The sequence below is a fragment of the Chiloscyllium punctatum genome, chromosome 40 (genome assembly GCF_047496795.1).
Source record: "Chiloscyllium punctatum isolate Juve2018m chromosome 40, sChiPun1.3, whole genome shotgun sequence".
NCBI lineage: Eukaryota > Metazoa > Chordata > Chondrichthyes > Orectolobiformes > Hemiscylliidae > Chiloscyllium > Chiloscyllium punctatum.
Window position 1 is genome coordinate 2969446 of NC_092778.1, and position 27879 is coordinate 2997324.

Genomic DNA, 27879 nt, shown 5'->3' on the forward strand with positions numbered 1-27879 from the left:
CAATGGAATTATGGTGACCAATCATGTATTTCAATTCTTTCATTAAGATCCTCTCGTCATGGCATAAGAAACAAAGTGTGATAATGAATACAAAGTGTTTGTGCCCCATCTGGTTTCAGCAACGTCACAACTGGTAAACCTCAGCTACTATGACTTGGTTCAATAACGTCACTATCCATCATGGACTTAACCTCGTCTTTTACCTAAGCTAACTTCTCTGGATAAGTCTGTAGGATGTGTTTTCATAGACAGCGTAACTCCTACAATTAACAGTTTCAGTTTCCTAACCCAAAGAAGGATACATAAAACAAGGCAAGGTCAGAGTAGGAGAGCGTAAAACAAGTCTGGCTGTGAATTGGGAATCTGAACCACACTAGAAAGATAACAAAATCTTCTATGCCACCGTGGGCGGCACGGTGGCATAGTGGGCGGCACGGTGGCACAGTGGTTAGCACTGCTGCCTCACAGCGCCAGAGATCCGGGTTCAATTCCCGCCTCAGGCGACTAACTGTGTGGAGTTTGCACGTTCTCCCCGTGTCTGCGTGGGTTTCCTCCGGGTGCTCCGGTTTCCTCCCACAGTCCAAAGAAGTGCAGGTCAGGTGAATTGGCCATGCTAAATTGCCCGTAGTGTTAGGTAGGGGTATGGGTGGGTTGCGCTTCGGCGGGGCAGTGTGGACTTGTTGGGCCGAAGGGCCTGTTTCCACACTATAAGTAATCTAATCTAATCTAAAATCATGAAATTATGACACAAAGTTAGGGTATTGCATGGGGTGAGCTTCTGGATCAGCTTTAAATATAATCTAAATTTAATCAACTGCAAACTGAGGTTGGATAGATAATTTTGTAAAGTTGTTCAAAACTAAAATCAATCTTATTAATTTCCCATATAATTATAATCAGTGCTCAATTCACTAATGAAGTCTAGTGGGCAAAGTTAAAATTAAATAACAAGGGATAATAATACTAATGAGTTTTTTTTCCTGAAAATTAAAGTATGACATATTTAGAAAAGATGAGTTAAGTAAAACATTTTAGTTAGCCTTCCTGTAAGTTAAGTGAATACTAGGGAAACAGCTGATTGGTGAGTCCTGACATAAACTTAATAATTTAGTACAGATACAACAGAGCAGCTTAATCCTGGGATGAGGTCCTCAGCAGTGATTACGTGCACAGTAAGTGCTGTTAGCGATAGCAGCTTGAGCTCAGAACTTTGGAGCTTGAATAGCAGCTGGTGTCACTGTGGTGCATCCATCAGGATGGGAGTTCCATGATAGCATTTTAACAAATAAAGTCTCTTCAATTCTTAAACTGAAACATAGAAAAGGGGAATGGGAAGCCATCAGGCAATGCAGAAGTCTGTCTGAGTTTATCTCACCCCATGACCAGTTGTGCATCCTGATGAGAGTGACAATTCCTCAGGGAAGTGCAGCTACAGCCAAATACAAGGCATCACTCCTGCTGAGTCAGGAGTACAGGAGACAGGAAGAAGACAATGAAAGAAGCACTGATAGCAGATAGAAGTTAGAAAAATTGACAAGTATGCCTGGAATCATGGGCACCATGATATGTTGCCAGGGTTAAGGGTGTTCCTGAATGGCTGCACAGAGCTTGGATGATGGTAACATGAAAAAACCAGCAGCCATGGTTTTTATTGGTACCAGCAGTATTTGGGGAGAGAAGGTCAGGGCCCTGAAATCATATATTCGGGAAAAACAAAAGAAACAGACAGGTATAACCTTTAAAGATAGTAACCTAGAGATTCTGAGCTATGTGATAACATGTATTGAAATAGATGGGCAGAGCAGGTGAATACATCTGAAGAAATGGTGCAGTAGGAAGGATTTCAGATTTTTGTGACACTGGCACCAATTCAGGGAGGAATATATTCTGTTCAGGATTGACAGCACTTGAAGGAAGCTAGGACGAATATTGTAGGATGCTTTGCTTCTGCTATTGCAGAAGGTCTGTATTAACTTAGCAAGAATATGGGAACGAGGAGATTGTATCAGAGAGGAAAACAAGGAGCACAAAAATTTGGGGGAAGGCGACACTACTAAAGTAGGAAACAGGAAAGTATTTGATGGAATCACCAGCAATGTGAATGAAATGTGTGTGTTAAGTAACACTGATAAACTGCAAGCTCAGATTGCCATGTGCAAATATGCTGTGGTGATGATGGAGACTTAACCAACAAATGGAAAGGACTGAGGACCAAAAATTCATTTGAAAGAGTTCAGGGAAGGTTGTAAAGGAACAAAAAGTGGAATGGTAGCCTTATGAAAGAGAACTTCACTGTGCTGGAAGCAAAGGATGATTTTGGGGACAAAGAAGGCGTTTCGTTGGTTAGAATGAAGAAATAATAGAGTTACTACTATTCAATGAGTTGTATCGTAGAGGCCAAACAGTGAGAAAGATACAGAGTAACAAATCTGCAATCAAATTACAGAGGTAAAAGAATTAAAGATTAGTTCTAATGGGAACCTTACTTATCCTAAGATAAGATGTGGAGGTGTCAGTGTTGGGCTGGGACGGACAAAGTGAAAAATCTCACAACACCACGTTATAGTCCAACAGGTTTATCTGCAAGTACTAGCTTTCAGAGTGCTGCTCCTTTAACAGGTAGCTTTGGAGTAGGATCATAAGACACAGAATTTGTAGCTAAAGATCACAGTGTTGTGCAACTGAAACGATATATTGAATAAACCTACAGCAATCTAGGTTTGTTTAATATATTTTTTCAGGGTTGCACAACATTGTGATCTTTAGCTACAAATTCTGTGTCTTATGATCCTACTCCAAAGCTACCTGTTGAAGGATCAGCACTCTGAAAGCAAGTACTTCCAGATAAACCTGTTGGACTATAACCTGGTATTGTGAGATTTTAACTTTATCCTAAGATAGATTGGGAAAGTAATACTGTAAAGGACAAAATGTGTGAAGTGTTTATGAGATGTGTTCAGGAGAATTCTCCAGACCAATGAATAAAAAAAAAAGTATTGTAATATCAGATTCTGGGGAATGAAATGAGTAAATCCAATGTAAAAATAATTAATAGGAGAAGAACCCACTTCAATAGGTCAAACAGATCTGACATAAGTGAACTGGGATTAAAGACTGGCAGACAAGACTGCAGCAGAACAATGTGCTGCATCTTATCATCCTCCAGTCCAGTTGTATCCCAGAGACAGAGATGTACAGCACGGAAACAGACCCTTCAGTTCAACTCGTCCATGCCGACCAAATATTCTAAATTAATCTAGTCCCATTTGCTAGCATTTGGCCCATATCCCTCCATATCCTTCCTATTCATATAACCATCCAGATGCCTTTTAAAATTTGCAATTGTACCAGCCTCCATCACTTCTTCTAGCAGCTCATTCCATACACGCAAAACCCTCTGTGTGAAAATGTTGTCCCTTAGTTCCCTTTTAGCTCTTTCCTCTCTCACCCTAAAACTACGCCCTTTAGATCTGGACTCCCCGACCTCAGGGAAAAGACTATCTCTATTTACCCTATCCATACCCCTCATTATTTTATAAACCTCTATAAAAGGTCAACCCTCAGCCTTCAACATTCCAGAGAAAATAGCCCCAGCCTATTCAGCCTCTCCCTATAGCTCAAATCCTCCAACCCTGGCAACATCCTTTGAAATATTTTCTGAATCCTTTCAAATTTCACAATATGTTTCACATAGCAGGGAGACCAGAATTGCACACAATATTCCAAAAGTGGCCTAACCAATGTCCTATTCAGCCGCAACAAGACCTCCCAACTCCTATACTCAATGCTCTGACCAATAAAGGAAACCAAATGCCTTCTTCGCTATCATATCTATGTGGGACTCGACCTTCAAGGAACTACGAACTGGCACTCCAAGGTCTCTTTGTTCAGCAATACCCTCTAGGACCTTACCATGAAGTGTATAACTCCTGCCCTGACTTGCCTTTTCAAAAGTCAGCACCTCACATTTATCTAGATTAAACACCATATGCCACTCCTCACCCCACTGGCCCATATGATCAAGATCACATTGCACTCTGGGGGAACCTTCTTCACTATTCATGACACCTCCAATTGTGGTGTCATCTGCAAACATACTAACTATACCACCTATGTTCACATCCAAATCATTTGTATAAATGAGGAAAAGCAGTTGACCCAGCACCGATCCGTGTGGCACACCATTGGTCACAGGCATCCAGTCTGAAAAACAATGTACCACCACCCTCTGTCTTCTACCTTTGAGCCAGTTCTATATCCAAATAGCTAGTTCTCCCTGTATTCCATGTGATCTAACCTTGCTAACCAGTCTATCATGAGGAACCTTGTTCAAAGTCTTACTGAAGTCCAACTAGATCAGATTCGCCACTCTGCTCTCATCAATCCTCTTCGTTATTTCTTCACTCAACTAAATTATTGAGACATGATTTCCCACACACAAAGCCATATTAACTATCTCTAATCAATCCTTGCCTTTCCAAGTACATGTACATCCTGTCCCTCAGGATTCCCTCCAACAACTTGCCCACCACCGAGGTCAGGCTATCTGCCTATAGTTCCCTGGTTTTTCCTTCCCATCTTTCTTAAATATTAGCCACATTAGCCAACCTCCAGTCTTCGGGCACCTCACCTGTGACTATCAATGATACAAATTTCTCAACAAAGGGCCCAGAAATCACTTGCCTAGCTTCCCACAGAGTTTTAGGGTACACCTGATCAGATCCTGGAGATTTATCCATTTATATGTATTTTAAGACATCCAGCACTTCCTCCTCTGTATCCATCCTCTGTATCCATCCAAATTAAACATAATATTTGAGATGTGAACAAGAGAGATCTTAGACACTACACTCACTAGCAACATTTTATAACATATGTACAGATGTAAATAAAGGAATGTTACAATGCAAACAGAAATTGAAGAAACTTAGAGGTATAAGGAGCAAGCAGCCTCAGGGGACAGTGTATATATAGACACCTACAGCTCAGAGATACATTGCAGAGTAGTATCTCAATACTCTGGAGCAATATATATTGGTTAGAGAATGAGATAAAGCATATTGGCAGCTCAGGGTAAAAAAAGCCTCCAGGGCCAGGAGCTAAAGTTAAAACCGAGTCTAAAGGACACAGCTGAAAGGAGAAAGACTCCACTGGCAGTACAGGATTGAATGTCAGACAATAGAACTGAGTAAAAAGCAGGAAGATCACGACCTCGGAAGGCTTCAAACTCTGGCCATGAACTGACAACACTCTAGAGTAAACACACAGAATCAGAAAATCTTCAACAAAAAGAAGAAATATTCTAAGTATTCACTCAAGTCAATCAGATGTGACAGCCCAAGGGATGACCATCTTGGTAAAGACCTTGCTATTTCTCAACAAAATGATAATGTGGAAGGCCCAGGAGGCCACATTATTGGAACCAGATATATTGATATTATACAAAAGATTTAGGCTTATACTTGAAGGAGCGGTTTCATCAAATCAACGTATTATTATATGTTGCAGGCCCAATAACTGATGTTCTGATTAAACAAGGCATGGGAGAAAGTATAACAGAGTATGATTAAAACATTCAATCCATACTTTGGCCCCAAAAGAAATTTAGTGGTAGAAAGAGAAAAATGAAGCCAGCAGTCTCAGCATTTGTGAGAATCAATAGAAACTTTAATGAATATGTCATCCAGCAGAATAGCACAGATACAAAACTTTGAAGAATGAATTAATTAGAGACCATACAATAGTCAGTGTAAGGGATCAGAAGATAATAGATTTCCTTCAATTCAAAGCTGACTCAATGTTGGAACAGGAAATCCAACTTACTACACAGGCAGAAATAAGGACCTTAAATCAATTATTGCTAAAAGTAAACAGTGAGGATTTTTCTGACAGTCAGATGGGAAATCCCCAAGATGGCATCAGCATCATCTCCCTCCGACTAAAATCCAAAACAGTAGGAATCAACATCACTAACAATGTTAGGTTGAACATGATGTGGATCCAAAAAGAATCACAAACACAATGAAAATCCTGCAAGAGGAGCTGATTGTTATAAACATGGCCAATTTATTCTTATTTTGTTTTAATCATTCTTGGGATGAGAACCTTACTGGCTAGATCAGCATTTATTGCCTATCCCTAATTTTTCAACGGGGCAGTTAAGAGTCAACTATAGGCCAGAACGGGTAATGATGGCAGATTCCTTCCCAAAAGGCTATTAGTAAACCAGATAGGTTTTTCTGACAATCAACATTGGATTCATGGTCATCACTAGTCTCTTAATTCCAGATTTTTATTGAATTCAAATTCCACCATCTGCCATAATGGGATTCAAACTCAGGTACCAGGAGGTTAACAGTCCAGCGATAATACCACTAGGTGGTTGGGCCATTTTAGAAAATATTGTAAGTTAACAGCATCTTCATCACCTCAACATTAAAGAAAAGATCTTGCAAAATAAAAATGGAAATCATGTAACAAGGAAAAAGTTCAAGTGGTTAAAGATACAGAACAAGATGTTCAAAACAACTTTCCCAGGGGACACGAAAAGGAGTTAAATCAGATCCAGTGGGATCAGGTTGATGTTAAGAAGCTTAGAAATAGAATTTAATACAGCCAGGCAGTCTTTCAGGACTGAATGTAGAGGAGCCATGTTCTGGACTGTCAGACGTGAAAGAAAATGGGGTCATATCAGTAGCAACTGAACAAACACAATACTGCTCAGGAAAAGTAACTGCTCCCAAAACTGTTGGGAGAAGTAACAATGTCTATTAATCTCACAGAATTAAAGAAAGGAGCTAGTAGGAAAATCCATAACATTTTGTCTGTTAACAATTGTTTGACAAAATTGGCAACAAGTGTGTTTTTCACAAAACTGGATGCAAACAGTGGGTGCTAGCAAAGAGCTTTAGACCAAGCATCAAAAACGCTAACTACTTTTATTGAACCAATTGGGCAATATTGCTTACACCTTCTAACAGTTGAGACACTAACATCCTCTGCACCTGGGATTTTTCAAAAATCAATGTCTAGAATTCTGGATATGTTAAAAATACTACATAATACAGGCCTTGCACTAAATAAGAAAATGCCTATTCTCTAGAATAATGACCACATTTCGAGGATACCAAGAATCACATTGGATCCAAAGAAGACGACAGCAATCAATGAATTTCCAGCAAAATATGTAAATAATATACAATGCTTATCAGACACAATGAATCAATGAGAAAATTTATCGTTAACTTAAATCAGACTCACTCAACTCAAAACAGGCTTTCGAAAGAAAATAGTGGTGGTATTGGAGTCAGGGACAGACTATAACTTTTAAAAGGATCTTTCTCGGAGTGCATGCAGCATTTGTAATAAGTTGATGGCAAAAATAGAAATAAATAAATAAATATGACTTGACAGCTATTACAGAGACATGGTTGCAGGGTGAGCAAGATTGGGAATTCGATAGAAACTCACTAGAAACTAGCTATATAAATACTGTGGCTACAAGAGCAAGTCAGAGGCAAGGAATCCTGCAGCGAGTATCTCAACTCCTGAATTGCCAAAGCTTGTCCACCATCTAAAAGGCACAATCAGGAGTGATGGAATACACCCGACATGCCTGGATGAGTGCAGCTTCAACAAAACTAGAGAACATAGTCAAGAACAATGCATCAAAGATATCCACAAACACTTGCTCCCTCCATCCACACTCAGTAACAACATTGTGTACCACCTATAAGATGCACTGCAGAAATTCAACAAGGCTCCTTAGACAGTTCCTTCCAAACCTATAGGGGTTGGAGTTTAAAAATAATGAAGTCTTACTACAATGAGAACACACCTGGAGTACCATGTGCGGTTTTGATGCCCATGTTTAAGAAAGGATGTACTGGCACTCTAAGCAATTCGAAAGAGATTCACTCAGCTGATTCCTGAGATAAAGACGTAGACTTACCAAAAACAGTTAGGACTTTATTCATGAGAGTTGGGGCAATCTTTTTGAAAGATTCTGAGGCACTTAACTGAGTAGATACTGAGGAGATGTTTCAACTAGTGGGGGACTAGTAGTCCAACTCAGGGACATAATTACAGAATAAGGGTGTGAAAGAATTTCTTCTCCTAGAGGGTAGTGAATTTCTGCAATTCTCCATCCTAGAGAGTTGGGGAGACTAGATAACTGGAAGTATTTAAAGAGGTAGGTTAGACTCGAAATACTGAGGAGCTATGGGCGAAGATGAGTTGGCATGGAAAAGGAGTTGAGGCCTAGGACATGTCAACCTTTTTCTTGCTAAATTTTTGGGGAATATGTAAGAGGCTGAATAGCCTATTCCTGCTCCAATTTTTTATGCTCTCAAAGAGAAGTTACTTTCTATTGATGCTAAAGAACATTAAAACCCAAGCTTATTCACAACTGCAGCTGCAGACAAATCATCCACAGGACTATCAATCCTTATTCAGTGCACCTTGATGAAACACCAAAATCAGTCTATTTCAAATCAATAGCGTTGGCAGAAACTGTACAGAATTACTCAGCTATAAGTAAAGTTGTGTCTGCAGTCACATAGGCACGTGAAAGGTTCACAGACTACCTCAGGTGACTGAAATTTCAGGTCGCAACAGACCACAAACTTTCAGTAACGTTACTGGGATTGAAAGAAATTCCAAATACCTGTACACAGAAAGATTTAGGCTGGGCTGATGAGCTACAACTGACTGAATAGTGTGTACTCCAGGCAAACAATAAGTAATTTAAGGGCTACAGTGGATCAAGCAGAACAAGAAGATCATTCTCTTGTAGAAGTGATGTAATTTTATTCTAACACAATAACCAACACTTTACTGACAAATGACAGAAATAAAACACAAATTTTTGCAACCCAAAAATCTGATCAGGATTGCTCAAAGTTCAGATGACTCTGTTTGCAGAGATAGTTAAATTATATTCCAGCAGAGCAAATGCTAAAAAGTTACCATGCAAAGAAACAACTTTTGATTACAATGGAAGATTTAAACCAAAAGACGTAGAAGCAGAAATTAGGCCATTCAGCCCATCAAGTCTGCTCTACCATTCAATCATGGCTGGTAAGTTTCTCAATCCCATTCTCCCGCTTTCTCCCTGTAATCCTTGATCCCCTTGATACTCAAGAACCTATCTATCTCAGTCTTAAACATACTCAATGACTTGGTATCCACAGCCTTCTGTGGCAATAATTTCATAGATTCACCACTCTGACTGAAGAAGTTTCTCCTTATCTCCATTCTAAAAGGTCTTTCCTTTGCTTCAAGGCTGTGCCTTTGAGTCCTAGTCTCTCCTACCAATGGAAACATCTTCCCAACATCTATTCTGTCTGGGCCATTCAGTATCCTATATGTTTCAATTAGATCCCCCCTCATCCTTCTAAACTCCATCGAGTATAGACCCAGAGTCCTCAAACGTTCCTCATACATTAAGCTTTTCATACCTGGGACCACACTTGTGAACCTCCTCTGAACATGCTCAAAGCTGCACACAATACTCCAAATGTAGTCTGACCAGGTCCTTATAGAGCCTCAGAAGTACATCCCTGCTTTTATATTCAAGTCCTCTCAAAATAAGTGCATTATTGCATTTGCCTTCCTAACTATTGACTCAAACTGCAAGTTTACCTTGAGAGAATCCTGGATTAGGACTCCCAAGTCACTTTGCACTTCAGACTTAGGAATGTTCTCCCCATTTAGAAAATATTCAATGCCTCTATTCTTCCTCCCAAGGTGGATCACTTCACACTTTCCTACACTGTACTCCATCTGCCACTTCTTTACCCACTCTCCTAACCCGTCCAAATATTTCTACTATCTCCGCACCTCGTTAATCCTCTACCAGTCTTTGTATTGTCAAAGCCCTCAGTTGCTTCATCAAGATGTGTAAAGTGAAAAGCTGTGATCCCAACACTGGGCATTGTGGAATACCACTTGTCACCAGTTGCCATCCTGAGAAGGACACTTTTATCCCCACTCTCTGCTTTCTGTCAGACAGCCAGACTTCTATCCATGCTAGCACCTTGCCTCTAACACCATCTTACTCAGTAGCCTCCTGAATGACACCTTGTCAAAAGCCTTCTTGAAGACCAGGAAGACTTTCAATTGGCTCTCCTTGGGCTAGCCTTCTAGTTACTTAGAGTCAGAGAGTCACAGAGATGTACAGCATGGAAACAGACCCTTCAGTCCAACCCATTCTTGCCAACCAGATATCCCAACACAATCTAGTCCCACCTGCCAGCACCCAGCCCATATCCCTCCAAACCCTTCCTATTCATATACCCATCCAAAAGCCTCTTAAATGTTGCAATTGTATCAGCCTCCACCACATCCTCTGGCAGCTCATTCCATACACGAATCACCCTCTGCGTGAAAAAGTCGCCCCTGAGCTCTCTTTTATATTTTTCCCCTCTCACTCTAAACCTATGCCCTCTAGTTCTGGACTCCCCGACCCCAGCGAAAAGACTTTGTCTATTTATCCTATCCATGCCCCTCATGATTTTGTAAGCCTCTATAAAGTCACCCCTCAGCCTCCGAGGCTCCTGGGAAAACAGCCCCAGCCTGTTCAGCCTCTTCCTATAGCTCAAATCCTCCAAACCTGGCAACATCCTTGTAAATCTTTTCTGAACCCTTTCAAATTTCACAACATCTTTCTGATAGGAAGGAGACCAGAATTGCACACAATATTCCAACAGTGGCCTAACCAAAGTCCTGTACAGCCACAACATGACATTCAGCTCCTGTACTCAATACTCTGACCAATAAAAGAAAGCATACCAAACGCCTTCTTCACTATCCTATCTACCTGCGACTCCACTTTCAAGGAGCTATGAACCTACACTCCAAGGTCTCTTTGTTCAGTAACACTCCCTAGAACCTTACCATTAGGTGTATAAGTCCTGCTAAGATTTGCTTTCTCAAAATGCAGCACATTGCATTTATCTCGAATTCAACTCCATCTTCAACTTCTCAGCCCACTGGCCCATCTGGTCAAGATCCTGTTGTAATCTGAGGTAACCCTCTTCGCTGTCCACTACACCTCAATTTTGCCAACCTCCAGTCTTCCGGCACCTCACCTGTGACTATCGATGATACAAATATCTCAGCAAGAGGCCCAGCAATCACTTCTCTAGCTTCCCAGAGAGTTCCCGGGTACACCGGATCAGGTTTTGGGGATTTATCCACTTTTAACCCTTTCAAGACATCCAACACTTCCTCCTCGGTAATCTAGATATTTTGCAAGATGTCACTATCTATTTCCCTACAGTCTATATCTTCCATATCCTTTTCCACATTAAATTCTGATTCAAAATATATATTTAGTATCTCCCCCATTTTCTGTGGCTCCACACAAAGGCCGCCTTGCTGATCTTTGAGGGGCCTTATTCTCTCCCTAGTTACCCTTTCGTCCTTAATGTATTTGTAAAAGCCTTTGGATTCTCCTTAATTCTATTTGTCAAAGCTATGTCATGTCCCGTTTTTGCCCTCCTGATTTCCCTCTTAAGTATACTCCGACTTCTTTTATACTCTTCTAAGGATTCACTCGATCTACCCTGTCTATACTTTACATATGCTTCCTTCTTTTTCTTAACCAAACCCTCAATTTCTTTAGTCATCCAGCATTCCCTATACCTACCAGCCTTCCCTTTCACCCTGACAGGAATATACTTTCTCTGGATTCTTGTTATCTCATTTCTGAAGGCTTCCCATTTTCCAGTCGTCCCTTTACCTGCGAACATCTGCCTCCAATCAGCTTTCGAAAGTTCTTGCCTAATACCATCAAAATTGGCCTTTCTCCAATTTAGAACTTCAACTTTTAGATCTGGTCTATCCTTTTCCATCACGAGTTTAAATCTAATAGAATTACGGTCACTGGCCCCAAAGTGCTCCCCCACTGACACCTCAGTCACCTGCCCTGCCTTATTTCCCAAGAGTGGGTCAAGTTTTGCACCTTTTCTAGTAGGTACATCCACATACTGAATCAGAAAATTGTCTTGTACGCACTTAAGAAATTCCTCTCCATCTAAACCTTTAACACTATGGCAGTCCCAGTCGATGTTTGGAAAGTTAAAATCCCCTACCATAACCACCCTATTATTCTTACAGATAGCTGAGATCTCCTTACAAGTTTGTTTCTCAATTTCCCTCTGACTATTTGGGGGTCTATAATACAATCTGAATAATTTCTTATTTCTCAGTTCCACCCAAATAACTTCCCTGGATGAATTCCTGGGAATATCCTCCCTCAGCACAGCTTCCTCAAAGAATTGTAGAAGGTTTGTCAGGCATGACCATCCCTTGATAAAACCATGCTGACTTTGCCTTATTTTACTTTACACTTCTAAGTATTCAGAAATCTCACCGTTCACAAGATTCAAGAATCTTAACCACGAATGAGGTTCGGCTCATCAGTGTGTAATTTTCTGCCTTTTGCCTTTTACCCTTTGGAAACAAGGGTGTCATGTTAGTGATTTTCCAGTCCTCTGGAACCCTCCCTGATTCTAGCAAGTCCTGTAGGGTCACCACTAACGCCTCCACTATCTTTTCAGTTATCTCCCTCACAACTCTAGGGTTTAATCCATCTGGTCCAGGTGATTTATCCAACTTCAGGCTATTCAGTTTTTCTCGCACCTTACCCTTGGTGATGGCCACCATACTCAGCTCTGTCCCCTCAGTCTCTTGAATTATTGGGATATTACTTGTGTCTTCCACTGTGAAAACTGACGTGAAGTAATTATTCAATTCCTTAGCCATTTCCTTGTTCCCCACTATTATCTCTCCTTACTGATGCATGACCATAGAATGTGAAGAGAAATCCAACAAAAAGTCTATGACAGGGGGATATCGAGTTAACATGAAGAGGAGATCATGAACACAACAGTGTGGTGGCAAGCATCTCAAAAGACAAAAGATAACATTTTGTCATGCCAAAAGTGTAGCATTCACAACCAAGTGTCATTGCCTCCAATGCCAACTCTTTATCAACTTCTAATTAATTTAATACCTCCTCTCTCACCCTAATTTGGGCAGTCTTTTCTTCCTTGTTTAGAAACAGGTGCAGGATACTCATTTAGTATGTATCGTACTGATGTCAATCATAAATTACATTCATGTGAATCTCATACCATATATCTCCCTATGTTTTTTCTGTGTTTGGTCTATACACTTTCCAGTAGTTTACTTCTAATTGCATTGTCTTTGTAATCCTTAATGTCATTACTACCTCCTTTATCACCATCTCCTTACTCTGTTCTGCAACATCTGAATTTCTTACATTGAAATGATCTGGAATTCCAGATGTCCTAATCTGATTCATTTTAGTTCAATACTATGGTGAAAGCATACTGCATTGAATATAGTTGTAACTATTCTATAAATCACAGCTTACAATAACTGCTGAGGGGAAAATATACATTTTTTCAGGCTTGCAGAGAACAGAGAGAGCTCCTGAGCTAGTGGAGGTCTGATAGCTTCTTACAATCTTGTTCATAGCTCCAAACTATTCAGTTACCTTAGAACCAATCACATAGCTGACAGGCAGATAGAAAATATCGGACATCAATGGATCAGTGGTCCATGGACTAGTTACCAGTCAATCAGCAACTTGTTGCTGCTGAATTGCCATTTGTTCGTCCCCACAGCTCCGGCTCATCCACTCCACTTCCTACCACGACTATCTGATCCAGCAGCTGTGTAAACAGTCCCTACAATCAGTGTCAGTGATTTGTTTTCAAAAGTGTGCAAAATCCTTCAGTAATCCTTGTTTTTTACAACAGTTCTTTTCTCATTTAAATCCACAATAAAAATACAGAAAAATAAAAGATAAAGTCTATCAACTCTTGAATCCTTTAACTGCCTCATCCCCGTGTAACTTTGTATGGTTCTACAATCCCACAAACCTCCAGACTATCTGCGCTCACCTTATTCTGGCCTCTTACACATATACAGTTTCAGCTACTCCACTACTAGTGGCTATACCCTCAGCTGCCTACAACCTACATCTCTCCAAGTGCTCCTCCTCTAAGACCATCTGTCCTAATCTGTCCTTAAATGTTACTTATTTAATTTGTTTATAATGCTACTGCGAAGCATCTCAAGTTTTATCATGTGACAGATATTATGTAACTAAGGGTGTTCTTGAAGCATGTAAAAGGCTTAATAGAGTATATTCTGGGAGTGTGTTTCCCCTAGCTGGTCAGTCTAGAATTTGGGTTTACAGCTTCAGAATAAAGATCATTTCAGACAAAGACTGAGATACATTTCTTCAGTGATAGGACTGTGAACCTTTGGAAATGTTTACCACACAAAACTGTGGATTCTTAGTCTTTGGGTAGTTGATCAATTCTCTGAATAAGGGAATCAAGAGATGAAGGATAACACAGGAATATGGAGTTATGGTAGAAGATCAGCTTGAACCTTACTGAATGGTAGAGCTAACTTGAATGGCCAAAGAGCCCAATCCTGCTTCTACTTTTTACTGTTCTTGTACGCAAGAGAATAAGTCTGCCTGTGATTATAAACAAACTGTTTAATTTATGAGACTTACAAGGGATATTCTACACAGGTTAATCAAATCTTATGTCCTCTAATTGTGAGAATGTATTGTCATATGCACAATATCAAAGTAAGAATGTGTAACAGAAAATGCTGACCATTAAATCCTGGCTTACTTTCATCTATCAAGTAACACTGTGTACTTTTTTTACTTTTAGTGACCATGTTCATTAAAGCAGCAGATCTAACTACACTTTGGAACATTATAACAAATGCACTTTTCTCCAGCTATCTCTCACAACTTTGGACTTTGCAAACAACTATTTACTTTTTTTTACAATGCACACGTTAGTGCTGAGTCAAATTAACAGACTATTTGCTGATCTTAACGACTTGATGAGCTAGGCTCAAGAAACCTCAGGTAAGACCACACTGAAACATTACAGACTTTGCTGTTTAAGCAACAGCTAGAAAACTATTAGCTTTGTCTTCAGCAAAGATACAATTCAAATTTTCATCTGATATGAAGCAGTTAATCATGAATCACCACCTCAGGATGGTTCTTTGTTTCTCATTGCTAGATTTCTTGAGCAACCTGTTCAAGATCCTGTGAAGGGATGCCAAAGATTGTAATTTTTGCAACTGCAGTAGATCAGCAGCTAAACAGTGCTTTTTTTTTAAAATGAGAGGGGAGGATACCAGACCAATCACACTACCACTTGGACCAAGAGGTCTATTGAAAATTATTAATTGGCTATACAAGTCCCTTATGAACCCATGCAAACACATTCAGGTTCTGAGCCATTCTAAGTTGAATGAGTTGGGCGCTGCTCTCAAAAGAACCAGAGTGTTTCCAACCTGTCATGTGACATAATTGCTTAATTCAGGAACTGAACAAATAGCTTGAAAGACAAAAATGCTCAATCTGCTGCAAGATACAGAAAATTCCAATAAACAAGACATTAAATACACTCTGGAATTAGCATCTTCCATTTTTTTTAAAACAAACATTCCAATGCCGGGTGAAGGAAATGATCAACAAAGAACCCACTCCAAGATTTTCCGCAACTTGGACACAAGGATTTTTGTGTAATCTGTAACAAGATATGACATTGAGTTAAACTTAGTGAACTAAATCAACAGAACAGTCATGTACTGAGGGAACAGATTTGAATTTAGATATAGCATTCATTGAGAACGCTTGCAAAATTAGTGATTTATTAAAAGTATCCTTGTAAACATTCACAACAGAGCATGCTGCAATAGTCCTATTCATTTGTGCTCAACATGAATTAGTTGCCAAGAAACTTTCATTTTGGTTGCAATAGCTGGTTTTATTGGCAGGCTCAGATTTCCAATTCCTAGATACTGAGAATTGTGAGATAGTGAAAGATCAAGCCACTAGCTTCCTGTTCAGTTAAGGCAGGAAAAAGCACAATCAAGAAGGATTGTGATCTGGCAAGCAAGCCAAATCTAAAGGGGCTTAGCCATCTCCTTCAATGAAGCAAACAATTCCCAATAAGTGTCATGTGCTTTATTCTTTTATGCTATAAGTAATTTATGAAAAAATTATGTCAGGTAAACATTAATCAGCTTGTTAACTTATTGGTTGTAAATCAGCCTTGTTAAACTAGGATTCAATATACACTTCAGTAGATTGAAGTATTGTATGTTTGATCCGATTTCATTATTATGGTACCTGGTGACACTATTACAGGACTAGATACTGGTCCATAAATTAAATGTCCAGTTAATAGAAATGGTATTTAAATATGAAAGAGATTAATGACACTAAACTAAGGTGAATAGCATATTTCAAGCAAAATTAAAATATTAAAATATCACAAAAGCAGAGTGGAGTGTGACTGATAAAGGGGAATTCCACAATGAGTTTTCTGTATGTTGTGGATATGGGTGCTCTGAACAAAGGCAGGTGCTTGGCTGATTGGCTGTCGCTACTTTGGCCCAAACCAATTTCTTGGGAGTTTCTGTTACAGGTAGTTTGCTGTCCCACTTCTTCGGGCAAGGATGCAGGATATCAGAGGAATGAAAACTTATAGTCATAGTCCGTCTTAAATAACTCCAGGATGCTCCAATCAATTAATTACTTGGAAGAGTAACAATTTTTGAAAATCAGCAGCCATTCTGCACATTAATGACCAGTTAGTAATTTTGTTTAGGGATACAGACTGGCCAAACTTTTCTTCAGATAGTTCCCTGCAACCTTTTTAGCTGGACAAAGTCAGAGGTCACACAACACCAGGTTAGAGTCCAACAAGTTTATTTAAAATCACAAACCTTCACCGGATGAAGGAACAGTGCTCCAAAAGCTTGTGATTTCAAATAAACCTGTTGCACTGTAACCTGGTGTCATGTGACTTCTGACTTTGTCCACCCAAGTCCAACACCAGCACATCAACATTACCTTTTACCTGAGCAGACAGAGTTTCTACTTATCGTCACATCAGAAATACTACACAACAAAAGGGAAGTATTCCATTAATGTTAGCCGCGTATATGTCCCAGCATTGGAATAGTTTCTTGTCTCCTGACAGGTGACCGCATCAAGTGACAGAATTCTACTTTCACTTGTATTTATAATTTGCGTCATGACCTAAACAGGCTCTTTCATATGCTTTCTGCATTCAAGTGAAATGGTGTTACATTGGTTACACAATCATCCAATTTCATCTAGGATTGATTAAGAGACACAGTCAGGAGTCTATGCCTGAATGAAACAGAGACAGTATGGAGCAGGGCATTTGACTAAGTTGTGAATTTGATGCATAGAGAGAAAGAGGTGCTGTATTTACTACACTTATCAGCAGTTCACTTAAAGTTGTAGGTGCATTGCTAAAATTCAGGGCTGGAAGTGAAATAACTAACATAGGTACCAATATTTCAATACCAATGGGAACGATGTTAAAACTGTAGTTAAGCTCTTTCAAACCATTCTTATCAGAAAAAAAATTAAAACGTTATACCTTCCCTCTCCAAGTTGGAATGTTTTATATTGTTAAATTCTTACATTAGCAAATGCACCAACTTCTAAAATATGTTTAACAATACCTGTTCAGCTCTCTTGGTTGTGTCTTCTCACTCCCTCCCACCCCTGGTCCCTTCATTCTCCTGGATTTGAATTGACATTCATGATACAGATTCAATCTGAAGCTTTAGTTCCGATGATGTGGAAGTCCGAGTCACAATGGTTCGGAAAAACTGAGGTTTGTACAATCCATAAATACATCTACTCACTGCCTCCATCTCCTGAACCCTCACTGTGAACAAGGCCTGGGAGAACAGCAGCGAGGCAGGAGCAGATTGAAGTGTTTTTTTTCAAAAAGTGGATTCTAAAATCCTTTGGATTGAACCTAGATCTCTAACAGAAGTGGGGGGGGGGGGGTGGGAGGAGAGGTTGGCAGCAGCAGCACATGTGTGAACCAGGGGTGGGGTGGGAGGTTGCAACTACGAAGATAGTGAGTGGGGACATCCTGCTACTTAAAGGCTGAAGAGGAAAAAAGTCACAATTTGAAGTCTGGCAGAAGGAAATTGCACAACCTAGCTATCAGGAAGGGGGGGAAAGTGCCAATCAGGTCACATAGGAAATGAGGTTAAAATGAATCTTGTAATACTCAACAAGAATATAGACCCCATTAGCTTGGCAGAAAATAATATTAAACAAAGGCTTACTGTATTTTACTTTAGCTGTGTAAATTATTACTTAATTCCCTAACTAAATAAATGCATTTTATAGAGTGCATCAGTACTAGAAAAAGGTTAATGGTATTGGTCAGAATTTTTAAGCAGTAGCAAGTTTATCTAACAAATAAGCAAATGCAGAGCTGTTCTATCTCCAGAATCTGGAGATAGTGAGAACTGAAGATGCTGGAGAATCAGAGTGGATAAAGAGTAGAGCTACAAAAAGCGCAGCTCCAATCAACCCCACCTTCTGGTTGCCATCCATTTCAACTGCCCCTCCCACTTCCCCAACAAAATGTCCTCCTCCACCCTCAACATAAGGCCACACACAAGTTGGAGAAAGAATATCTCATCTTCCACCTTGGGAGTTTACAAGCATATGGCCTTAACACAGATTTCACCAGCATTCAAATCTCCCCACACCTCACCTCATCTCAGGCCCAGCCCTCCCTCTCCACGCAGCCTTCCTAGTCTGATCCTACCTGTCCATCTACCTTCCCACCTATCCACCTCACCTTTCCCAGTGACCAATCACAGCCACCTCCCACCTGTATCTATCTATTGCATCCTACCAATCTTTCCCCCAGCCCCACCCCTTTCCCTCTATTTATTTTGCAGCCCCCTTCCCATCACCCTGTCATGATGAAAGGTACCGATATGAAACATCAACTCCCCTTCCCCTCTGATGTTGCTTGACCTGCTGTGCTTTTTCCAGCTCCACCCATCCTTGAAAATGTATGTCCCACACAATGTGGGACTCCAGGGTGCTTCTTGTTCCCTTAACAATCTTTTGTGCAGTAAGTGTCACCAGTTGCAGCAGTCTGAGCAACAGCTGGCATCACTGCAGTGAACCAGTGAGGCTGAGAGCCACATGGATGCATGATTGTAAATGTGGCCAATCCATAGTTTAACAGAATGCAGACAGAGAGGGAAATGGTGATCACGAGACAATCAAGAGAGACCTGGCAAGTAGTACAGAAGCCCCTCATGTGCATCCTGCTTTCCCGTTCCGGATAGTCACAGGTCATGGTTTATTTGGAGCCAAGTCCATGAAACAGAAAGATTGGAGGAGCCATAGCAATTGGTGATTCGATAGGGGAGCAGATAGTATCATTCAATGGCCACAAACATAATTCCAAACATAACAGTTGGTGCCAGGGTCAAGGATATCACTGAGCATCTGCACAGCATCCAGAAAGAGAAGACTAAATGGTCCAAACCAGACCAACAACATAGGGAAAAAGCCGGATGTGGTCTTGCAATCAGAATTTGTGGAGCTAGGTAGAAAATGAAAGAAAGGGTCCTCAAAAATAACCATCCCCAGATTACTCTCACTGCCGTGCACAAATGAGCTCAAGGATAGGAGATAATCAAATTAATGGAAAGTTCATGCAAAAGGGAGGGCTTCGGATTCTTGGGATATTTCTAAAGTGCAAAAATATGGCAATAATATTATAGTTTTAGAGGAAAAGGAATGGAGGCAACAAAATTATTGAGGTGCATTCAAATGGAAGGATTAGCAGTGGTGTTCATTATTCAGTTAATTTTAATATAAATCTGAAAACAGACAACGATAGAACAGGAGTTACGAGTTCTAAATGGAGGAAAAGCCAATTTTCTGAAGCTGTGGATTGATTTAGCAAAAGTAGATGCAAAACTGCTATTGAGGGTAAACTGGTATCTCAACAGTGGGAAGCACTCAAGGCACAGATTCAAAGGGTTCACAGTAAATACGTTTCTACAAAGAAGAAAAGGTTGTGTGGCCAAAATTAGAGTCCTTTGGATGTCAAGACGTTTACAGAGTAAGATAAAGCAGAAATGGAAAGCTGATACCAACAACTCAATACTGCAGAAGAGCATAGAAAATAGAGTGATAAAACCAAATAAAATTAGGAAAGCAAAAAGAGAGCATGAAAAAATACTGGCAAGGAAAATCAAGGTGAACCCTAACATGGGTTTTATTAATATAATAAGGGTACAATGATAACTAAGTAATCAGATAAGCCTGCATTGGTAGACTAAGTGTAGAGGCAGAAGATGTTGGTGTGGAGCAGTGCAGAGTATTTACTCGATAAACGTATTAGTGGGATCAGAATCATTAAAAGTAGAAAAAAATCATCACAGTCAGAAGTAATGCAATCTAGCCATTGAAATAAGCCTGGCAGAAAATAGCAGCAAGTCAAATCATTATTTTCCAATACTCACTCAATACAAATGCAGTACTGAAGGACTGGAAAACTGTTAATGTCACACTTTTATTTTAAAAAAAGCAAGGCTTAGACCAAATAATTACAGGCCAGTCAGTGTAACCTTGGTTGTGAGCAAATTATTACAAGTAAATCTGAGAGACAGGATAACCGTCACTAAGAAAAGTGCAGATTAACCATGAATAGACAGCATGGATTTGTAAAATGTAAGATTGGGTCGGAGTACCTTGATTGAGCTTCTGAGGAAGTCGCAAGGAGGATCAATGAGTGTAATGCAGTTGATGTGATCTACTTAAATGTTAGTACAATTTTTGACAAGATGCCACATGTGAAAGATTGTTTCTAAAAAAAAAAGACCCACAGGATCTAGGTGATGATAGCAAGCTAATTACAAAGCTATCTCAGTCACAGCAAACAAAAAAGGTTGGCTGGTTGCTTTGCAAATGAAAGGCTGTTTCCAGTGCAGTTCCTCAGGGCTCAGAACTAGATCCTCTGGTTTTTGCGTTATTTAGGTGCAAATGTAGGGGACATGATCAAAACGTTTGTAGATTATGCAAAAAGTGGCTGTGTGGTTCGGCATAAGAAGTATAGCTGTAGACTACAGGAGGATCTGAATGGCTGGTTCATTTGTCAGCTGATGCAGACATGATGGGCTAAGTGGGCTCTTTCTGTGCCAAAAACCTTCTATGATTATATGATACTATGATTACATACCGAACTCAGTTTCCTCAATGCACACAATCACTGCCATGCAATACTAAACACTAAGGACCAAATCTATATTCTTTAACAGGGCTATAAAATAATGGTTAATGAGACAGAAGTTGAATAATCTAAATTGGTACATAAATTTTATAGGCATGGTTCCAATCCTCTCTTGTCAGATTGAGCACCAATCTACACATATCCATTTTCATACTGATATAACATCAATTAGAGATTCAGTAAGGATTTGTGAAATTTGTAAATGATTCTGGTCTCCTTCCTATCAGAAAGATGTTGTGAAACTTGAAAGGGTTCAGAAAAGATTTACAAGGATATTGCCAGGGTTGGAGGAGTTGAGCTATAAGGAGAGGCTGAACTGGCTGGGGCTGTTTTCCCTGGAGCATTGGAGGCTGAGGAGTGACCTTATAGAGGTTTACAAAATTATGAGGGGCATGAATAGGATAAATAAACAAAGTCTTTTCCCTGGGGTCGGGGAGTCCAGAACGAGAGGGCATAGGTTTAGGGTGAGAGGGGAAAGATATAAAAGAGATCTAAGGGGCAGCCTTTTCATGCAGAGGGTAGTACGTGTATGGAATGAGCTGCCAGAGGATGTGGTGGAGTCTGGGACAGTTGCAACATTTAAGAGGCATTTGGATGGGTATTTCAATAGGAAGGGTTTGGAGAGACATCTGGTCGGCATGGACAGGTTGGACCGAAGGGTCTGTTTCCATGCTGTACATCTCTATGACTCTATGACCAGATATAATTTATGTGATAGAAGAACAGAAGATAAATGAAGAGGAAAAGGCTGGAGCAAAAGACTGTAGTTGATATGGCATTGTTGAAATGGACCTTTAAAAAGCCATATGAGAAACCGGCTGAGAAAATTAAAGCCATGCTATAAAGATACGGCAAGACCAGAAATCATAAAAAGTGTGACCAGATAGACACAGCATACATATGAATGCATCATAAAACAAGGTCAGTATAGAGAAAAATGTTAGAAAGACAGAAGTAAAGGTCCTTTATTTGAATGCTTGCACCATGTCTAACATGATTGAAAAATTCCTGGCACAACAGAATTAAATGGATATGTTAGAACAATCATTGTCGAGATACGGGGCAGAACTTTATGGCCCTTTGCCGTCAAGTCTAGAAATGTGAGGGCCTAAACAACTCCTCAAGTGGCAGGTCACTCTGCTCGAATCTTGGCCAGGAAGAGGGAGTACCTTCCTCAAGTGACCCTTTTCCACATTATATCTCTCTAACCACAGCCCAAAGGTCAGCCCTGCAAGACATTCCTCATTGCAGTCTCAAGACCTTCACCAAACATCCATGTACCCTGATTCCCAATGAGCCTTCAAGGGATCGGGGGAGGGGAATAGCTATCCCGAAAATCCTTCCTGTGGTGGCGACGGCTAAAAACTGAATTTTCCAGGGCATTGTCAGTGGCTCTGTTGATAAAAGATTAGATCGGTATAGTAATGAAAATAATCTTGGTTTAGAAGGTCAAGGTGTAGAATCAGCCATTTTGGAATTCTTTTGTGGGATGACAGCATTGCTGGTAAGGGCAGTATTTGTTGCCCATCCCGAATTATCTTTGAACTGAGTGGCTTGTTTAACTATTTCAGAGATCAGTTAAGAATCAACCACCATACGGTGGGTTTGGAACCAGAGGTAGGCCAATCCAAATAAGGATAGCAGAACTCCTTGTCGTACGGCAGTGAGCCAGTGGATTCCAACAGGCCTAACAGACAGCTGGGAGCATTATGAGAAAACTCATAAATTTTCCTCTCCTTTACATCAATGCTAAATTGCACACAACTCAACCATAAATTTCCAACCAATTGCATGTAGACTCCCTGATCCCCCAACAGCCCGAACCACCACCTGTCCCCATTCACCCAACCACCAACTCCTCACCCTCAACAATAGAGCAGGCCTCAAATTCTACCTCACGTCATCATCCAATCTATTAAGAACAGCCACTGGAGAATAGTAGCTCAGTATGAACCAACACTTCCAGCAAAATAGTGAAAATACTTTTAAAAACTGAAGTCAATACAAGTGACTACAAAACTATGATATAATTGTAGGAGACGCAACAGTGTCATGAGCAGTTTAATTGAGTCATTGTCTACAAAAATAAAAGATGAGGGTGAAACTTGAATTTCATTGCAAGCAAGCATAATTAAACCCCCATTTTAAACTCATATGCTCCCACATTCAAAAAATATACAAAGGGGCTGACAATTGAAGAAGCTACGTAGTTGGTTACAGCATAGACTAGGGAGCTAGGAGAGGCAAATCTGAGTTGCACATTTATATGAATTTATAATGAGATGAGTTGATGCAGGAAATGTGTTTAGAGATAAAAGGGTTTTAAATACATTATGCACTGCTCAAAGGGCCACTGCACACATTGTCTGCAGATGCTTCAAACTGAGCCGTTTTCGACATTTTTTTATTAATTCACAGGATGTGGGCATTACTGGCTAGACCAGAATTTATTGCCCATAGGCAATTCCCTTAAAGGACACTGGTGAACCAGATGGGTTTTTCCCAACAATCGACAATGGTTTCATGATTATCATTAGGTTCTTTTAATTCCAGATTTTTATTAAATGCAAATTCTACCATCTGCCATTGCTGGATTTGAACCCAGGTCTTCAGAATGTTGACTGGCTCAATAGGTCTAGCAATAAGACCACTAGGCCATTGCCTTCCCTCAGCATTCTCCACTCACCTTTCACACTCAGCAACAAGATGGAGAGGAAGGAACTAAAACTACCTCAATCAGAACAGGAATCAAATCAACACTGTTAATATTATTCTGAATCAGATACAACCCATTTAGCCAACTGATCAAACTGGTCCCCATGTTATTGTGGTGTTATTACATTTATGATCCGTTGCCATGTCTTTTAGCTCCAGGCTAGATCTTCAGTCATATAATAAACAAAACCTTTGCAACGGAGCCAATTTGTACTGTCATCCTTAACTCACGCATAAATTGCAGTCATGACATTTTTAAAAATATATTATTATATGAAATGTTTAGTGTGGGTGGAAAGATTTGTATTTGTTGCCTATTCCTAAATGCCCTTGAACAAAATAGAAGAGTCTCCAGATTTTTATGGGTCTGAGGATAGATGCGATTCTCGGGATTTGAAACAGTTCTGACACTTGCTGTGATTGAAGATATTCGCCTGGAATTTTCTACAAGCTGTATTCTCCTTGGCAGTCATGGTCCCCGAGGAACAGTCAAACAGGCCCCGAGTTTGAAAACTCCCATCGATATTGGGGCTGACCTAGGGGAGATTTCAGGGGCCGGCTCTCTCTCTCTCTCTCTGTCTCTCCCTCCTTACCCCGTCCGCACTCTTAATTAAAATCCACCCCCCACCCCACAACAAACAGTGTAGGCACAGGCCAAGTTACCATGACAGATTTTTCTTTGAAGAGTACTGGTGAACCAGATGGATTTTTGTGACACTCAATGATGGTTTCATGGTGACCATTACTAAAACTAATGTTCAATTCCCAAGTTAATTAATTGAGTTTAAACCAGGGTTCCCACAGAATTAGCCTGGGCCTCTAGATCATCAGTCAAGTGTCATTATCACTCACCTATATCTCCTCATATTTTCTAGAAGTTGAATTGTAGTAAACTACTGGAATGGCAATGGCAATACAAAATGAAATGTATTACGAAAGTAATCACTGGATTTGTTGGGAATATAGCCAAACTTCTATTCCTGCAGTCTTTAACTTACTTGAACATTCAAAGCAAAACAATAATTCTGTCCAAGTTTTTAAAAAATCCAAGTGCTTTGAAGCTAAATAAAAACAGAAGTTCTGATTAAACTATCTGGTACAGAGGTTTCATCAGAACTGTCTCTCTTTTCATGTGATGAAGATCTTTTTCTGAAAAAAATGCATTACTGTTGCCTTTTATTTTGTAAAGAATCATCACAGTTCAGTTAGTTTCCACAGACTTGGCATAACGAGTCTTCACCTGCTGGTGTGCAAGATTTTTAATTTATTGCTCGACACTCAAAGACTGCCTGTGGATAAATCTCTAGACAGAATCAATTTACTTCACTCTGCAGAAGCTAAATGTGACCCTGACCTTGTGCAATTTCAATGATATAAATCATTCAAAATAAGTACAGGACTGAGATCTAATTATACAGATTACCCATCGCACTTTGAGGTCTGGGATTACACGAAGCAATTCCCACAATAAATAAAGCGATTATGTAAACACTGCATTATAGAGGCTTGTGACATCAAATTACACGGTCTCAAGGGACAATCCATTTAACTTTCCTCGTAGGAGGGAAAAAGAAAACTTTAGTCTTGCATCCGGTGTAGTCCCAAAGCCATTGCTGTATTCCTGCATCTTTAAAGCAAGAGATTGAAAACGGCTCGCTGGTCTTGCAAACATCATTGTACCAAGGGGTAGTCTCAACTAGATCATAATGAAAGGGAACGCAGCGATTACATAACTGCACTAAAATTGCAATCCCAATCTGAAATCATCTCTCGAGTCGGTCGAATGAGAGAAATTTCAAGGGTTAAATTGTCTGAGTGCTTGCGAGGGATGTCAATTTATTCAAATATTAAAGCGAATGGCCTGTGCACAAATCAGCCTTGCAGTCTTACAAAATGTAAACACGGGCGCCGTTTGGTTTGTGACTAATAGTTATTTATATAAACGTCAAATTATCTCCCTGATCAAATAAACTCCAGACAGAAACTCAGAGTCACAAAAGACAATCAGGACAGGGGTGAGTAATTGTGACCAAAATAAATTTGTCCTAAACCAGTTCGACACATTTACTTCAGAATCTGCCTCTATACAGTAATTCTGTACATTTGTGAGCGTGTGTTGGTGTAAAATAGTTTGAACGCACAGCGTCAAAAACATATAAACTGAGGCAAAAACAAAAGCAAACGTGGCCAGTCCGCTTACAAAAAGACAGGGAAGAGTTTGTTTCTAACTCACCTGGGTCAAATCCTGATCGGAGGATAGATGCGATTCCCGGGATTTGAAACAGTTCTGACACTTGCTGTGATTGAAGATATTCGCCTGGAATTTTCTACAAGCTGTATTCTCCTTGGCAGACATGGTCCCCGAGGAACAGTCAAACAAGCCCCGAGTTTGAGAACTCCCATCGATATTGGGGCTGACCTGGGGGAGATTGCAGGGGCCGGCTCTCTCTCTCTCCCTCTCTCTGTCTCTCCCTCCTTACCCCGTCTGCACTCTTAATTAAAATCCACCCGCCCCCAAACAAACAGTGCAATCCTAGTCCCGAACCAAAAACGGCACTGGATCCATTCTTTCGCCCTCCCCTCCACACATACACAAACTTCCTAGAGGGGGGGAAAAAAATCGTGGAAACACAATCCTGGAGCTAACGAGGATTCAACTCGTGTCACATAAGAGTGAAGCTGACAAAAGCAGCCTGGTGGAGTGTTTGGCCTCGTTCACGTAGACACACACAGAGAGAGGCAGTGTGTCTCAGCTCCTGTGCCCCTATGCTGAGAGCTGCCACCACTGCACTCCTCACTCTGAGACTCCGCTTTCACTCACTCACACACAGGGGCAGCTCCGCAACGCCTGCGCGTTTCCACGTAGACGTCATCCCCAAGCCACCTTTCCCCTGGAGCAGTGCAGGACAAGCTGCTGTGTCCAGGCCAGCTCTGCACTCACTGACCTTCAGACCGTGACCTGAATCCATTAAGAGTCACGATCAAAAATCAACAGTTGTATCTCTCCAATTACACCCCCCCCCCCCCCACACGAGGGGGAACTGGACAGCTCCCCCTTCTTACCACACTTTCCACTTTACCTTCAGCATTAAGATATCTCAAGTTTACCTGTGAACTTTTTTGTGGGGAGTTGCAAAAATAAAGGTGGTCACCCTCTGTTTAAAAAAGTATTTGACTCCAATCCGAATGTCTCTTGAACAGTTCCAGATTTTGCATCCATACTATGCCACCCAGGCAGTAATTCTAAACACTGATCACTTTTTAAACATGCTTCCTGAACATCGACCAGCCCCTTGCCTTTTACCAATAGATATATCATGCAGTTGAGTTTTGACTTAAATCAAGGCCACAAATTAAACTTTCTGTTCCGGAGAATATTATATTCTGACACGTCTTCTGGTTTGCCTCCCTACAAGGCTTCGAAAGCTATATTTCTAGTTTTTCTAACAGTGTGGAGAAAAAGAATAAACCTCACTGTTGTGCCAGGAAGAATAAAATGCTTAGTGAGCTAAATATTCCCATGGTCAGATCATCATTGCAAGGAGACTGAAATGGCATATTGAAATGATGTGGACGTCCAGGTGCAGTTGACTCCAAGGAAATTGCCTGGGAACTTCAACATATCCTGATACAAAGTTTCCCTACTTTTGGAAGCCTCCAAAAAAGCCTCTTAAATGTGAAGAATCTGGAAGGTCTGATTCATTTAAGCTACACTGTTTCCCAAGAAATACTAAATCAAGGCATAATTGTTACACTAATTTCAGCATAAGTATTAAAATGAACCAATGACCCTCCTCAACAGCCCTCCTACTCAAAACCTAAATCTCCAGATGAAAGAAGCTCCCATCTCTATGACAGGATCTGACCACTCCCCTTAGAGGTGACACTTCTAACCCAACATGAACCAATCACATCAGACCCAGCACTCCCCAACTGAGGCCAGACCTAGCACCCACAGCCCCATGACTGAACCCAATCCCCTCCT

General features: G+C 40.4%; 1 protein-coding gene across 7 annotated transcripts in view; it reads right to left on the minus strand.

The window, feature by feature from the left end:
• The window catches only part of LOC140464289 (myosin phosphatase Rho-interacting protein-like), a 211384-nt gene extending 184563 nt beyond the window's left edge, over positions 1 to 26821 (minus strand). For 3 of the 7 annotated variants that reach the window (XM_072559181.1, XM_072559180.1, XM_072559179.1), the window contains exon 1: positions 26128 to 26821. In XM_072559181.1, the coding sequence (XP_072415282.1) occupies positions 26128 to 26250 (123 nt within the window). In that variant the 5' untranslated portion in view covers positions 26251 to 26821. The remainder of the gene's footprint in view (positions 1 to 26127) is intronic. The other 4 variants (XM_072559183.1, XM_072559182.1, XM_072559184.1 and 1 more) reach the window with 4 other exon arrangements.
• Positions 26822 to 27879: the final 1058 nt, after the last annotated feature.